This window comes from Dreissena polymorpha, chromosome 9 (genome assembly GCF_020536995.1).
Source record: "Dreissena polymorpha isolate Duluth1 chromosome 9, UMN_Dpol_1.0, whole genome shotgun sequence".
Taxonomy (NCBI): domain Eukaryota; kingdom Metazoa; phylum Mollusca; class Bivalvia; order Myida; family Dreissenidae; genus Dreissena; species Dreissena polymorpha.
In genome coordinates, this window is record NC_068363.1 from 50972227 (window position 1) to 50988864 (window position 16638).

The following is a 16638-nucleotide window of genomic DNA, read 5'->3' on the forward strand; positions in this document are numbered from 1 at the left end:
AATATTTCAGTCGCCACGAAGATTAACAATGCGACAAACAGGTGACCGTTGTCTTCAACACACAATATCTACACACTTCAATGAGCGTCTCGCTCTTCTTCAACCCAAGGCTCTAGGTAAAGCGTCCGCCACATCGTACGACTTCCGTAGACTCCAACTATCTGAAGAATCTCTCAACTTGCAACACAACTCTACAGAGATAGAGGGAGAGAGAGAGAGATGAGAGAGCAGAGAGAGAGAGGGGAGAGAGAGAGAGAGAGAGAGAGAGAGATGAGGAGAGAGATTAGAGATAGGTAGAGACCACAAACAAGAGAGAGAGAGATAACGAAATAGAGAGACGATAGGAGAGAGAGAGCGCGAGAGAGCTAGGAGCGAGCGCTCGCTAGAAGAGAGAGAGAGAGAGAGAGAGAGAGAGAGAGAGAAGTTTGAGTGAATGTGTTGAGAGTAAAAAGACAGGGTGAGAGTAGAATGTTAATATAGGAGGAGAACGGGAAAATTTAGAGTGAGTTAGGGAAAGACGCGAGAGTTAGCTGGTGGAGTGAGAATAGAGCGAACACAAAGGATTGAAAGAAGGGAGCTGGAATGAAGTGAGAAGCCAGAAGAGTTACGGTAGGAAGGAAAAATGTGAGACAGAGAAAGGAGAAGAGAGACAGAAAACGTAACAAACAAGTGAGCTAGTAGAGAGAAGGGCGCATAGAAAGTGAGAATGTACACAGCAAAGAAAGTGGTGTGAGAAGGGAAGAGTACACGAAAGATATCGGGCTACCACTCCTCACATCAGCGAATTTTAGCCATCTTGGCGCTCGTTTTATGTTTTTATCGTACCTGGTGTGGTGTACATATGCTTGTCATCATTATTCTAGTTATTGTGCTAGTGAAATTTTATTTTCTATCCGTAATGAGTCATGTATTAATTTGTACGCTCATGCTATAGGGCAGGTTTTACCGCGGGAGTACGCACTAAAAGCACGTGCCTACCCCCCCCCTCTTCCCTAAGGCTGACCCAAAGAGTATGGCGTAAATGCTAGGGTGTTCGTCAATTACTGGGACTTTGTTTTCTACACCTATATTCTTAGCAATGTTGATGTATAATGGTTTTTTAATTTTCTGCTACCGGGTATTGATCAGAAATCAGTGTATTATTTTCAGTGTTTTTAAGGATAATTTGACTGTCTGATTTCTGTGCTGACTTTTGGGATAAGAAGGGTTTTATGGTGGGCCAGAAGTCGTTGGATTTGGGCCCCCATCACATCTTTCTTTGAAATAGACTGAGATGGACTCTCGTTTTGACCTGGTTGTAAGATTTCTTAGACTTATTTCTAAGTTAAGTGTACTGTAACCAATTTTCGCTTGACTTATGTTTCTGATACTTATTTTTGGCTTCCCGGGTCTTGTATATAAGCTTTTGGTATTGGGAGTTCATGTATGGTGGGGGTGTTTCTTGGGGACCTTTTCTTTAACTGGGGCATGTTCATCTATAACCTGTTTAAGAATGCGTTCATGCGTCCAGTAAATCATCTATATCATCAAAAACGTGGGCAATATGAAATGGAACATTTGATAAGTCTTCATTAAACTTGGTTTCATAATTTTTTTATAACTTCTGAACTTAACCCTTTTCCTTGATACTGCCTGACATTAGTCTCTTAAGGATGTTGCAATAAAATTATGACAGTCACTTAGACCACAAGTAAAATTCGCTGTGTTACATAAAAAGTTTTAGTTTAGGCATAAGTTAAAAAAAACGTCTATAAGGGTGGGGTCTTTATTGTTATGTCCCCAACCACTATAGTGGGGGATATATTGTTGTTGCCCTGTCTGTTGGTTTGTTGCTTTGTTTAAGTGTTTGTTTGTTTGTGCAAACTTTAACATTTGCCATAACTTTTGCAATATTGAAGATAACAACTTGATATTTGGCAAGCATGTGTATCTCATGGAGCTGCACATTTTTAGTGGTGAAAGGTGAAGGTTAAAGGTAAAATATATGAGGACATAGTGTTTCACAAACACATCGCTTGCTCATCATACAAGTGGGGCCTTTTACCAGATTCTCCAAATTAAAGTTATCACAGATGTTTAAAAGAGTTTTACATTGTTCTTTTTTCAACAAGTCAAAGTTTATATCTCCTATACATAACAGGTGGTCGAAAGAAATACACATTTTATGAAGACAATGTGTAAGATATTGTTCAAAAACTGAGTTTTGCATAGATGGTTGTTTGTAAACACTAAGAAGCTCTATGGCCAGAGGAAGAAAGAGGGTAAAGTGATAGAGGGCGAATGGATACTGATGGCATGAGAGGTCGTGAGGCGAATTGAGCGGTTGTAATTATAGTAAGTGGAATGGTGAATTGAATTACGTATTCCAAGTCAAAGATCTTTCAATAAACTTATGGTTCTTTGTTCAAATGTAGGTTTTAGGGACAAGCAACCGGCACGGTTGGGCTTCATGAGCCAGGTTAGTCTGTCAACAGACTGATAATTTTCTTTTCTTTTCTAATTTCACAATTACTTCTTAAGATGTATTTCAATACAATATCAAAGCTCCTTTTCTCTTCTGGTTGAATTATCATTATTATGCATTTTAAGCAGATAAGAAAAAGTAACTCTGTTTAGTAGAAGTACAGTTCAAGAAGTAGGGGAGAGTTATCTCTAAAAAAATGATAATGCAGGGCTGTAAACAGTCTAGAGCCAGGTAACAACACCCATGTTTGTACAATGTTTAATAAAATGAATGCGGTTTACTGAGTCTCTGTCAACGAGTGAAAAGGGCTCAATAAAAAAATATGTAGTTATAGTAAGTGGAATGGTGAATTGAATTAAGTATTGCAAGTCAAATTTCTATCAATAAACTTATGGATCTTTGTTCAAGAGTAGGTTTTAGTGACAAGAAACCGGCACGGCTGGGCTTCATGAGCCAGGTAACAACACCCATGTTTGTACAAGATTTAAAAAAAATGAATGTGGTTTACTGAGTCTCTGTCAACGAGTGAAAAAGGGATCAATAAAAAACTACTCATTTAAAGTAGTACCCTCGAATGGTTCAATGATCAAATACAGACAACTGTCCGCTTTAAAGTTACATCTGTATTTTGCCTATTTAAAAAAAAGATCGAGGCATTTTTCCGTTGCACGAAATCTAGATGAAAACCCATTTAAATATCTGCAACGAAATACAAATACGCTTTTAATTTAAATAATCTTATCTTTATTTCATTATAAGTGTATCAATTTTGATTTGTATAACAATGTGTATACAAGATAAGTATTGATGCAAAGCATCAAAGGGCGTCGGGAATTTCAGTGTAAAAGGCACTCAATGAAGTTACATGGAACGATTTTTTTTTCTACTGTAAATATTAATATATTGGCCGATTATTTTAAACAAAATAGAAAAAGATACTGGTATAACCATTATCTATGATTGTGTGTTATAACCCCCAAATAACCATTATCTATGATGTTGTGTTATAACCCCCAAATAACCATTTTCTATGATTTTGTGTTGTAACCCCAAATATTTCATAGTTCATTTTATTTACATTGGTTTCCTTTTTTTACTGGCATCCGTGTGCAGTTTTCATTAATGGAACAGAACTGTGTAGGTTTTAAAAAATTTGCTTCATCTTGTAAGCGTAATTTCATATTTTTCTCAACTTCAAGGCGAGATGATTCTGAACTTATTCTTACGTTGCTCATTTACGATAGGGGTTGAGTACTCATTGATATGAAAACAATGTAAAAGTTTTAATGTGTTTACGACCCCCCCCCCCCCACACACACCCTCTCACACATATATTTCATGGGCATAATAAAAACAAAAAATGGTTACAATAAAACAGCATATTTATTTAAACTAAAATGTCTACATCAAAACAAAAAGTTAACATAGAACACAAATAAAATAATTTGATTCTACTGGGGCTCGAACCTTTGGCCTCTGACATGTGAAGCGAGCGTGTAACCACTACACTACGGAACCGCTTGAAAAATCACCTTCTAACTAAGATATTAATAAGCTATTAATAGTCGATTTAAATGTAAACCCGGAAGTTTAAACGCTGGATAGTGAGCGGGGTTAAAGGTCCATACCAAAGGGTCCATACCACTGGCAAGATACGGGTCAGGCCTGCGGCCTTCTATATGTGGTTCTTAAAAAAATCACTTGTAGGAGCACTTGATAGTAATGAGACTGGGGTGCTGTGATAGTGCTCCTCATTGATAAGCGGCTGCTTCCTTTATCAAGACTGATTGTTACAATTAAAAATACGTGTCGCGCTTCGCGCTCTGTAGCGCCTTAATAAGTAACTAGGTGGTTGCTAGGATAGTGGAACAAAGAAGGTTTTAATGTGTTTACGAATAACCCCCCACCCTCTCACACATATATTTCATGGGCATAGTAAAAACAAAAAATGGTTACAATAAAACAGCATATTTATTTAAACTAAAATGTCTTTATCAAAACAAAAAGTTAACATAGAACACAAATAAAATAATTTGATTCTACTGGGGCTCGAACCTTGGACCTCTCACATGTGAAACGAGCGTGTAACCACTACACTACGGAACCGCTTGAAAAATCACCTTCTAACTAAGATATGAAGGTAGTGGGAGCCTAATAGGTACTTTTCCAGAAACACTCTTTCCACATAGTAAATTGTATATCACAACTAATTGCAAAATTTTAAAACTTTTTACCAGCCGGTTAACTTTTATACTTGGTCGAATACACCTACCCATTGACTCGGTTGGGCGTTTTCTATGGATTTACCCTATATCCAAAATATATAGTTTTTTGTAATGGGATAAACATATTTTGACAATTAACTTAATAAACGTACTCGACTGGATTTTGTTAGTAGATACAGAATTTAAAAAGTGTCATTGAATGAGAATTGTGTCTTTGATGTTCAATAATATATGCACTTATCTGGATAAAATGGCAAAAAAAAAGCCAAAAAAACAAATGGTTCAGTGACAAGAAACTTTAATTACGTTTTATGTCACTTGTAGTGTGATGAAATGCATATATTGTACTTATTCATTTAAGACAACATATTTTCTACACACTGAATGAATTTCAGGAAGTTTTACCGTTCCTATCTCAAAAAATTTTACTTTGAGAATGCCTACCCCAATTCATTTTCACGCAATGAATTTAAGTATAAATTTGTATATCACTTCTTTTTGGGGGGTTTTCTAGTTGCTTATTAAAAGCTACATTTATAAACCATGACATGTGAAGAAATTTAACTTTGAATTAATATTGATATAATAATACATTAACAAGAGCACCGCATGACGGGTGCCACGCTCGGCTGAGAAAGATTGTCAGAATTTTTTTTTAGAGGTCACAGTGACCTTGACCTTTGGCCTAGTGACCCAAAATTGGTGTGGCGTGTAGAACTCATCAAGGTGCATCTACACATGAAGTTTCAAAGTTGTAGGTGGAAGTACTGTGATGTTAGAGGCAAAGTTAAAGTTTTATAATAGAGGTCACAGTGACCTTGACCTTTGACCTAGTGACCAAAAAATGTGTGTGGTGTGTAGAACTCATCAAGGTGCATGTACATATGAAGTTTCAAAGTTGTAGGTGGAAGCACTATGATGTTAGAGGCAAAGTTAAAGTTGTATATTAGAGGTCACAGTGACCTTGAACTTTGACCAAGTGACCCAAAAATGGAGGTGGCGTGTAAAACTCATCAAGGTGCATGTACATATGAAGTTTCAAAGTTGTAGGTGGAAGCACTGTGATGTTAAAGGCAAAGTTAAAGTTTTATGTTAGAGGTCACAGTGACCTTGACCTTGACCTTTGACCTAGTGACCCAAAAATGAGTGTGGCATGTAGAACTCATCAAGGTGCATGTAGATATGAAGTTTCAAAGTTGTAGATGGAAGCACTATGATGTTAGAGGCAAAATTAAAGTTTTATATTAGAGGTCACAGTGACCTTGACCTTTGACCTAGTGACCCAATAATGGGTGTGGCGTGTAGAACTCATCAAGGTGCATTTACATTTGAAGTTTCAAAGTTGTAGGTGGAAGCACTTTAATTTTAGAGCTAATGTAAAGGTTTTAGCACGACAGCGGACGTCGGACGGCGGACGACGAAGAGGCGATGACAATACCTCAGAGTTTTCTCCGAAAACAGCCGAGCTAATTATACAATCTTAAGGTCACCTAAAGTCAAAAGGCAACATATGAATACAGGCGCAGTTCACCACAAAAGGTCAAAGTTGTCCCAATATTACGTAGCATAAAGATGTATAAGTTATCATGTTTCTTTAAACATGTAGTACAATAATATACAACTTATATTTTAATAAAACAGCCAGATTAATGACAACTAGATGTACATAATTTAGTATCAGTATAAAGCCATTGCGTGATTTTGACTGGCCGCGTGTCATTTGAAAGCCATATTATCTCGTTCCGTCACCTTTCGTCACTGAAAAACTGACCGATTTTAGGGACCACTTCAGATAAAATATTTTTTTGCGTTTGTGACTTATGGTAAACCCTCATTGTTTTCAGCAATGAAAGTATCCCTAAAATCATCCTCTCCGGAACTAAAAAATATGGCTTCCAAATGACACAAGGCCAGTCTATATCCCGCAATGTTTTCAGCTGTTGGTCGCTTTAGAGTTCTTTTATGCAACAGCACGTCTAACAATCTAATGTTCTTTGCCTTTAAGGCTTTTCATGACTTAAACAAACTGAATTATGGATTGCAGTAACAGTAAAGATGTGGGCCATATTGTCAGTAATTTAACATGTTTTAAGCAAAGATCCCAGTGTTTCAATATCATCAGGAGCACTGTGGGCGTTGCAGGTTGCCTGGAGAACACGTTCACTAGATCTTCCTGTTTGTGTGACTGTCCAGGATACGATTTTTGAAAATCGGCAAAGAGTCAACAAAACTTCTTACACAATTACAAAACGTTTCAAAACAGTGTGTGTTCAGCAATGCACTTACCAAAACCGGAAAATCAAACCTGCGCCCATTGTGAGCAACAAAAATGACTCTGGGAAACTTTGCAAACCACATCATACAATCATGTAGAGAAGTTTTAATTGATACACTATCAACACTTCCACCATTTACACGCATTATGCCATGATCATCCACAGAGATGCCAATCACTTTCTGAGCTTCGGAAGAAATTGGCACTGTTGTCTTCACATATGTCGAGAACTTAAAACCCGTCTTCAAATGCACAGAAGCAATTTTAGTAATATCAGGCATTACTGTACATCGAACTGAAATACAAAATTAAATTCACACAATGCTTTTTTCATGAATTTTATAATTCCCCTTTAAGTTTCATTCTGACGCCTTATATGATCGTTGGTTATGAGAAAAATCAATTTTCAGCACAACAAGCACATTACATATTGACAAGTCGTTGAACTCAAATTATCGCTTTTGAAAAGAATTCACCATTTATATGAATAGCTCAGAATTTTAATATACCTATGCTCCTTCATAAGATTTATTACTAAAAGTAATGAATTTATTTTAAAAAATTGTAATATTTGGAATAGCTTTTAATATTTAAAATAACAATCACAAATATTTTTAATAATGTGCCTGCCCTGGGGTTCTAACCAATTTTTTTTTTAAATGTAATTTTACCAAACTATGAACACAGTGCCTTTAATAAGACAATTGTTATTAATATGTTTCATGTTCATCTGGAATAGGAAATAAGAAGACAGTTGATGAGAAAAAAATACTAAAACTTGGCACCAGAATAGTCAATAACATTGTATTAAAAGTTAGTTTTTACACTTACTCCATTTCTTTCTCATAAGCATCAATGACAGCCTTGTTAGACGACGCAGTAGAGATTTTCTTGATGGCCTCCCCAGCACGAGCCTCCATCTTATTAAGATTTCTATTTGCAATAAGCGTTATGTTTAGAGTGGTTAGGAAGTTATTTACCTTCACCGGCCTGCCCAAACTGACGTTCTTTCATTGCTGAAAAGAGAATTGAAAATGATAAGAACATGAAAACGAAATAAGGCCGTAGTTACTTAATCATGACGTCACAATGTATTTTCATATAATCCATTCGTATCATCATTACATTATTAAATAACATGAATGAGCAATCAATTGGATGTAACAACACAGATGCGAAACTAAATTTGAAAACTGAATATGATGGACACCGGAATGTTTCCTAATATATTACACGATAAACAAATATTCACTGGGAATGACACTTGGAATTTTAAGGGGTCTGAAAATGTGTAAGAAGTCCAAAGATCAATGGGAATTGTACTATGATTAAACATTGATAGAAATGGCAGGTTGAAAAATGAAGACATGCATACCTGTTCCAAGCTTGGTATTTACGTCAAAGCATGGCATTCCCCTGATTGGTACTGCTTTCCATAAGCAACACGGTTGACTTTTCTACAGTCAGGGTTTTCACAAACAACGTACAAATAACCACTGAGGCCATTTTGTATATAACAAATGTTATATATTGTCAAAGGAATGGGGCACATATTACAAAACTGACCATACTGTAATTTGTTTAGCAAAACCTCCAGCTCAACGAGTCAATCAATCTTCTTCCATCCCCCCACCCACTTCTGCTTACTCTTTTCACGCCATTAGCAAATGCGAATAGCTTTTACGTGAGTCATTTTCACACAAATCGCCATCGCAGAGCTCGGTAAATGAATAATTGTAATCGAACACAACGTTGTCGATCGGTGTTTGCTTCTTTTCCAATTTTGCAAATCGCTCGCTTTTATTTCGCACTTTCATTTTGCTAAGAAAATGTCAACAACCGTGACGTCATGAACACAAATATTTTACGAAACGAATTAATTTAACTTATATTTGTATTGTATAGTAATTTAGTCTTAAAGAGATAAGCAAATTTAACTCTTAAATAAAAAAATACAAATTTATTTCGTGTATTTAGTATAGCCGAAACGCTTTCCGAATACGGCGATATCGACCGACTATTCCCGATCTCCTTATGCACCTACTGCAAAAGTCTGCGCTGTTGTTAGAAAAACCACAAAATAAATATATTTTGATTATGTTTTATTCTTATACAAAACCAGAAAGTTTCGCGTATTTGCCAAGTCCATGTGATCTTTCCCCTGTGATCATTTATTATTTAAAACAATTAGCTTTGCATTATTGGCAATACATGTTGTAATAAATGTAATAGGCACAAATACAGTACTTATTTACACTAATTTACAAAAAAAATCACCACTATGCAAGACATTCTTAAAACAAATATATATGCAGTTATCCGTAAAATAACTTCTCCTCCCATAAGCGAAAAAAAATGCATTACATACTAGTCGCCGCACTCCAGTGCGACGCCAACAAATTGTGTTTTCTTGAAGATCGTTTTCAGTTCGAATTGAACGTTTCCAGGCCTTGATTTAACGACGGGGGGGGGGCACGAGCCGCTCATCCCTCTCATATATTACGTCAAAGCTTTGCAAATGTAACTGTCTGTATATGCCTTTTTATGACGAATAAATAGAAAAAGTATATTTCTACAAATATGAAGTGTCTCTAGTCTTATTTTTATTCTTAATCCATGCGAGCGCCTGATGGCACCGCCTAAAGGGACCTTTTCATAGAGTTTGGCATGCATTGAAGTTTGTTATTAAATGATTTGAATTGATAAATGTTTACATGGGACTTAAAAGCATCAATACAAAAATATAATTAAAAAAGAAAAAAAGGTAATTCCTTCCTGGACTCGAACCACTGACTAGCACATAAACCACTCGGCCATCAGTGCTCATGAATTAACTAGAGAACTTGAAAGTTTATATGCAATCTCATTATAACACAAACTATAACGATTACAATATAACTCGAACAATTATTCAATCGTTTCGCGTATGTTACGCTTTATAATTTTCTGGCTTTTAAATCGCCAAAAGATGCATATATTGGATATTTTAGACATGTTAAATGTTCAGTATTTCTATTTGTTGTTTTTTTTAACCCAGGAAACGGACTCGATAGCGTTTCAAATATGCCATACAATTTCTATGCAATAGAGCTTAAATAAATCGATTGCATAGAAAGCCTAAGGCCTCTCGAGTCCGTTTCCTGGGTGCCTGTGGGGTAGATCTAAAGAACGCCCCCACAGTGGGGATCGAACCCGTGACCTACCGATCGCTAGGTGGACACCATATCTACTATATATCATGACTACAACGAAAATTTGCAAATCTGAAACATTTTTTTTTAATTGTAAATTTACAAACACATGAAAAGGTCCCTTAAGAGGTGGGGATGGCGGAGGAAGAGGGGGGGGAGGGGGAGGGACAATAGAGCTCCCAGCTAACCAATCGTACATGCGAATACGTTTGGTGTTTCTTGAGCATTATCGCTAAAATACGCATAAAAGAGGCGTTAGACGCCGGAACTTTAGATGCATTAGCAGATTAAATTGTTTAAAATATTGTCCAACCTGACACATAGTACAGAGCGATCTAACATTAATACAACCGCTGTAGGAACATATCGCTGTAGCGTTGTCCTTTTTATGATGCGTTTAATAGGCTCGTAAATGTGTTTATACAGGGTAACTTATATCAATTATCGTAAGGACATCATTCGCAATCAGTTTATGGGCATAAACTGTTTATAATTTCTAGTTGGATTTATTTATGAATTAGTTATTTTGTTTGGTAATTTCAATATTTGTAATATCATGAAGTCATCTATATTATATGACCTGCGGCAATCGTACAACAAGCTATCTTACTAGTATTTACTGCACTAGATTTTCCCAAGACATTTCATGTCCGCACGATATTTGGCACATTTCTGTCCATAAGCTGGTAGTCCCTTGCCGCGTCAGTGCATTGAATTTTGCTTCGATCAGTTCAATTCACGATTCTGCAAATGAAAGCGTTGATACACGCAGGCCCATACAGTGGAAAGTGATCTAAAAGAAAACGTTAACAATGCTTACGTTTGTGTTATGGTTTTTACATAGGAACTATTATAAATGAATGAATAAATGCGTTTCATGCTGTGATGTCTGTGTACTAAAACACCGCCACCACAATGCACCGTCCCCGTCCCCTACCCGGAGCGACATGTGCCCCCCCCCCACCCCTCGATGTCAGGAACGTCTTGATCGGGCTTGCCGTTTCCGTTTCTATGATATGAACAGTGTATTTTTTGTACCATCGGCGATTTGTTCTTTATATAGCAATCGTAACGAGAAAACGAGTGTGTATCGTTTATAAGTTGATATAGTATAGCAGCAGCAGGTATATGTGTGACAAATACTTGTATATATGTATGCATATCGAAACCATTTTCCAATGTAGATACCAAATTTCAATATGAATGTTTGGTATAAATTGTAAATAATTGTATAAGTCAAGTTAACACCAAGCCTACAACAGTTACTCCCACGTGCATGTTCGCGCCTGTAGGTCCAATATCGGTGTTCGAGTTTCCAATTTAGTACGATTATAGTCACACGCGCACATGTTTGTACGGAGTGATCCGCAATGAAATGTCATCTGCTGGTATTTAAAAACCTCTATTATTGTATTATTGTTTCATTACGGATAATATATGCTACGAAGTACAATGACAATGTTACGTTGGTTTCTTCTGTTGTTGTTCTTTTGCGTTATGAACGAGGAATAGAATTTATCTTAATTTTTTAATTAAGGAAATCGTAATTGTAAAAAATACGAGTTGTATCCGTTTTCAATTATTTAGTTTCTCAAAATAGATTTCAATTGTATTGAGTGTAAAAGGTTGCATAACTTAAACGCATTAATTATTCCATCATTAATTATGGCCAATGTAACTAACTGAATACACAGCACAGCCATCATGGCCAATACCGAATCCGGTCATCTAGTATACTGTGTCCTAGAGGACATGATGCAGAGTTGTGAACAACAGATTGCAGAATGTTCAGAGATACTGGATACTTTAGACAGGCAATCTGACCACCGCGAGGTTATTACCAGGCAACCTGACCACCGCGAGGTTATTTCTAGGCAACCCGACCACAGCGAAGTTATTACCAGGCAACCCGACGACCGCGAGGGTATTACCAGGCAATCCGACCACCACGAGGGTATTGTTGCCAAGGAGTGTGCAAACTGTCAGTGTACAGCTGCTTCCAGAGAAGATTCGAGGCGGTCAACTGATGTTAAAGATGGTTGCTGCGGACATGAACACCTCTATGATTCCGCAACACTTTTCACTAATGGCGTACAAAGAATTGATTCATTACATGCGCCGTATCTTGATAGCCGGACAACAGACATTCCCACACTGGCCGTAGCGATCCACCCGTCTTCAAACAAGTCATGTTTACTGGTAAATGGTGCTCCATTTGCAATAGATAACGAGGGTAACTGTAAAGAACAATTAACTATAAACTCGGATATAATGTCTGTGAATGTACACTCAGATGGTGGTCCTTTCAAAACACCGCCCCACACAGGACTGGTCAGTGCGGGGTCACGCGGGTGCAGACAGACGCAGTGTCACGGACAGAGATCTGAATCGGCCATAGAGCTCGTGCGGAACAGGAAGTTTGACAGGTAACATTTTGGGAAACCTCAAAATGCCAACAAATAACTATTTTTTTTCTGAATCCTAAGCATCAAAACGTCAATATTGTTTGCATCCGATACACATATTAAATGAGAAAGAATGTCTGAATTCACTCTAACAAAAAGATGGGCAATTGTTTCTTTATATATTGTATTTCTGTCAATAGTTCACACGAATAATGCTTAAAAATAAAATCTAGATTATCAAGCATAACAACAAGAAAAAAAAAGTTTATTTGTATTTTTATTTCAGATCCTCGAAATGCTTACTACCGTTGTTTATTTTCGTCGCCATTGTCAACCCATTGGTACTTCCGATCCTCGTTCTCTACTACATCCGGTCATTACATCACTGGCGGCGCGGTCAAGTGACCCGGGCGCTGTGGTGCCTCAATAGGGCGACCCTCGCGGCGCTCGTTGGTATGCTGCTGAGTACTTGTGCCGTCGGCATCGGCGCCTTCATCTACCTAAGTCCTTATCACACCGGAAGTGACTCAGGCATTGCGACGCGCACACCCGATATGACCGTTATCAAGAACACAATTTTGGAGAAGTTCGAGCGCCAAGTCTCCTCCAGTGTTCCGGAAACGGAAGGGTCACCGACAGCGGTCCGTTATGATGCAGTCGATCTTCATCGAAATGGGAATGTAACCATAACGACAACTGTTGTAGCTCAACTATCTGCTTTGTTCGACTCAATGGAAAAAAACAAAACAGTATACACGCATAAAAGTTATAGATATAATGATACTTCACTAATACACTGCAATCCGGATTGTAAAGAAATACACTTGGCGTCCGGCTAAAATATCAGTAGCACGTTCCGTCATTTCCATGGTAGTGATAACGTCACACGCTCTTAGATAGAGTTAAAGTTATTATTATTATTATTATTATTATTATTATTATTAATATTATTATTATTATTATACACTGGGGCGTAGCACTTTGGCGGAGATTTGTGGTATCAAGAGGATGAACTAAGCGATGAAGTTTTGGGAAGATAATGATGTATATGTTGTTAAAATGACGGATTTGGTATACATTCATTGAACAAGCACTCTTTTAACGTTTAGGTGAGTGTTTTATTGTGAAAAATATATTTTGGACAATGACTTCGATTACTGCATTATTACGTTATATTTTGACGCCAACTGTCCAGAGGACACCGTAATGAGAAATACTTATTGAACGGAAAGTTGGTAAGAATGCGGTCAAGTATTTTGTTTGCCTGGCAGAAAAGCATACAATTTTCACAAAAACTCGTTTCATCGAAGCTTTTTTTTTTCAATTTGCCGAAGAAGCATTATGTTCACATACTAAAACGTTTGATTGCTATACGCAGAATTCACGTCCAATTTTAATAGTTTACGAGTAAGTCGTTTCAGATGCATCGATCGTATTTTTTTTAACTCTTTCAGTGCTGGAACCGAATTTTGAAGGCCTTTGCAAACAGTTTGGATCCAGATTAGACGCCACAGAACGTGGCGTTTCATCAGGATCCAAACTGTTTGCTATTCTGATAGTATTCTTTGAAAAAAAAATCGAAGAAAATACTTATTTTAGAAATTCGGCAAACGAAATTTTAGCAGACGACAAATTTCCCAACATGCAAAGGGTAAAGTCGATTAAATGGACTTGTAAAATTGCAACAGATAATGCAGGACAGTAGAATGAGTTATAGCTGACTAGCTATAGTGTTCATTCAGGCTACGTCTAGTGTGTGTGGACAATTAAATAAGTGTTGTAGGAATTTCGTAACATCATTGGATAAATATAATTTTCCCAGTTTGAGCGCAGCGAATTAGAGGAAAATTATTTTCCTTTGCATACGAAAGTCTCCTGTAGGGGTCGCTCAGTGCATTGTATTGGTGGGTAAATATGCTCGTAGAATAGCCATTCGGCTTTGCGATACGAGCCAGAGAACACGTTAATTTTCCTAATATTTTATTGGATATAAAATATTGACAAGTTTTCTCATAAAAATGATTATCTGCAGGAATATAGTCAGTTGTTTTTGTGTGTAAACTATATGAGCGTTAGTTCATGTATGAGTTATGAAATCTATATAAAAATGTGAATTTTTCACACTTGTTTATTGTAATACGTTATAAATGTGTCCTCTGGTCGTACGCATAGATACCAAAATACAAGCTGTATTTTCAAATTATATCGTTGTGTTTGTTGTTTATTTAGGAGACGTACACGGTATAAGGAATTTTAGTTGTTGTAGTTTTTTCTAAGAAGTAAAACAACAGGCAGCTATATACACTTAAACAGATAGGACTCAACGCGAAACATGGAGCAAAAAATACGCTAGCGGTAGATATTCTTGTGAAGCCGCTTTCAAAAGGAATACACAATATTTCTTATTGACAGTGACCATGAAACCTAAAATTTAGTTTTCTTGAAGCATATTGTTTTCATTAAATACTGCGTAAATAAAACGAACGGCTGTTCGTGCAAAAACATAATTGTGTATACCATCTACCGTGTCAGTTTACTTTTACGTATATTTTTAATTACTGTGTACTGCGTATTCTACAACACATACTGGAACAAGAAATACGACAACCAAAAGCACATTTCATCACAGCCTACATAGCACATTGGTGTGCACACAATACGGACATCACAGCGTACAGAGCACATTGGTGCGCACACAATACGGACATCACAGCGTACAGAGCACATTGGCGTGCACACAATACGGACATCACAGCGTACAGAGCACATTGGTGTGCACACAATACGGATATCACATCGTACAGAGCACATTGGAGCGCACACAATACGGACATCACAGCGTACAGAGCACATTGGTGTGCACACAATACGTACATCACAGCGTACAGAGCACATTGGTGTGCACACAATACGGACATCACAGCGTACAGAGCACATTGGTGTGCACACAATACGGACTTCACAGCGTACAGAGCACATTGGTGTGCACACAATACGGACATCACAGCGTACAGAGCACATTGGTGTGCACACAATACGGACATCACAGCGTACATAGCACATTGGCGTGCACACATTACGGACATCACAGCCTACATAGCACATTGGTGTGCACATAATACGGACATCACAATGTACAGAGCACATTGGTGTGCACACAATACGTACATCATAGCGTACAGATCACATTGGTGTGCACACAATACGGACATCACAGCGTACAGAGCACATTGGTGTGCACACAATACGGACATCACAGCGTACATAGCACATTGGTGTGCACACAATACGGACATCACAGCGTACAGAGCACATTGGCGTGCACACAATACGGACATCACAGCGCACAGAGCACATTGGTGTGCACACAATACGCATCCTGTTCATAATATTGAATGTATTGAACAACATTAAATAATCAGATGCTCATGTATGTACATGTGGTTTTGTTCATAATACGAATTGTTAATCATTGAATACGTAGAAACGAATTGTACTGTTCTGTCGTTAATAAAATATGTATGCATGACATAAAGTGTTTTTCGGCAACTTGTTACCGTCCACGAATATGCTCTTAAATATTGGGAGATGATGCGGCAACTCAAACACATCAATATTTGTGAAGTCATGCGACGCGACCGCTATCATAACTTTGGTTGCAGCATTTCCTCCAATAAGTCCGTATTATCGTCACCTTGTATGACCACGTTATTCTTGTATTTTTTTTAACAATATGTATTTATGGAGCCCTGTTTGAAGGCAGATAATTACGCATACGGTTAAAATATAATGATGACTTACTCTTTGACATGACTCATTAAACAATTCAAGAAACCCGCGCTTTTAAGCAATGGCTATTATTTAATAGTCCGTTACTCAGCATTAGTTCCGGATTCTTGAATGCCTCTTTAACATTAACTGTTGACAATAATATTGAGTCGCGTTCTGAGAAAACTGGGCTTAATGCATGTGCGTAAAGTGAAAACACTTTCCGATTTTATTATATGTTTAGTTTCAAGGTAGTCCCTCCTTACCGAAAATCAAGTTAAGGCGGAAAGTGTCGGCCCTGATTGGCCTG

General features: G+C 37.4%; 2 protein-coding genes across 2 annotated transcripts; one reads left to right on the plus strand and one right to left on the minus strand.

Moving 5' to 3' along the window:
* The first annotated feature begins 11590 nt into the window (after positions 1 to 11590).
* Positions 11591 to 14763, plus strand: LOC127845843 (uncharacterized). The gene is made up of 2 exons (XM_052377012.1): positions 11591 to 12581; positions 12847 to 14763. The coding sequence occupies exons 1-2, from the start codon at positions 11860 to 11862 to the stop codon at positions 13397 to 13399; spliced, it is 1275 nt and encodes a 424-aa protein (XP_052232972.1). The 5' UTR covers positions 11591 to 11859; the 3' UTR covers positions 13400 to 14763.
* A 371-nt stretch (positions 14764 to 15134) lies between these two features.
* LOC127846033 (keratin-associated protein 4-1-like) lies at positions 15135 to 15665 on the minus strand. Its single transcript, XM_052377212.1, has one exon. It carries the CDS (start codon positions 15663 to 15665, stop codon positions 15135 to 15137), a length of 531 nt encoding a protein of 176 aa, XP_052233172.1.
* Positions 15666 to 16638: the final 973 nt, after the last annotated feature.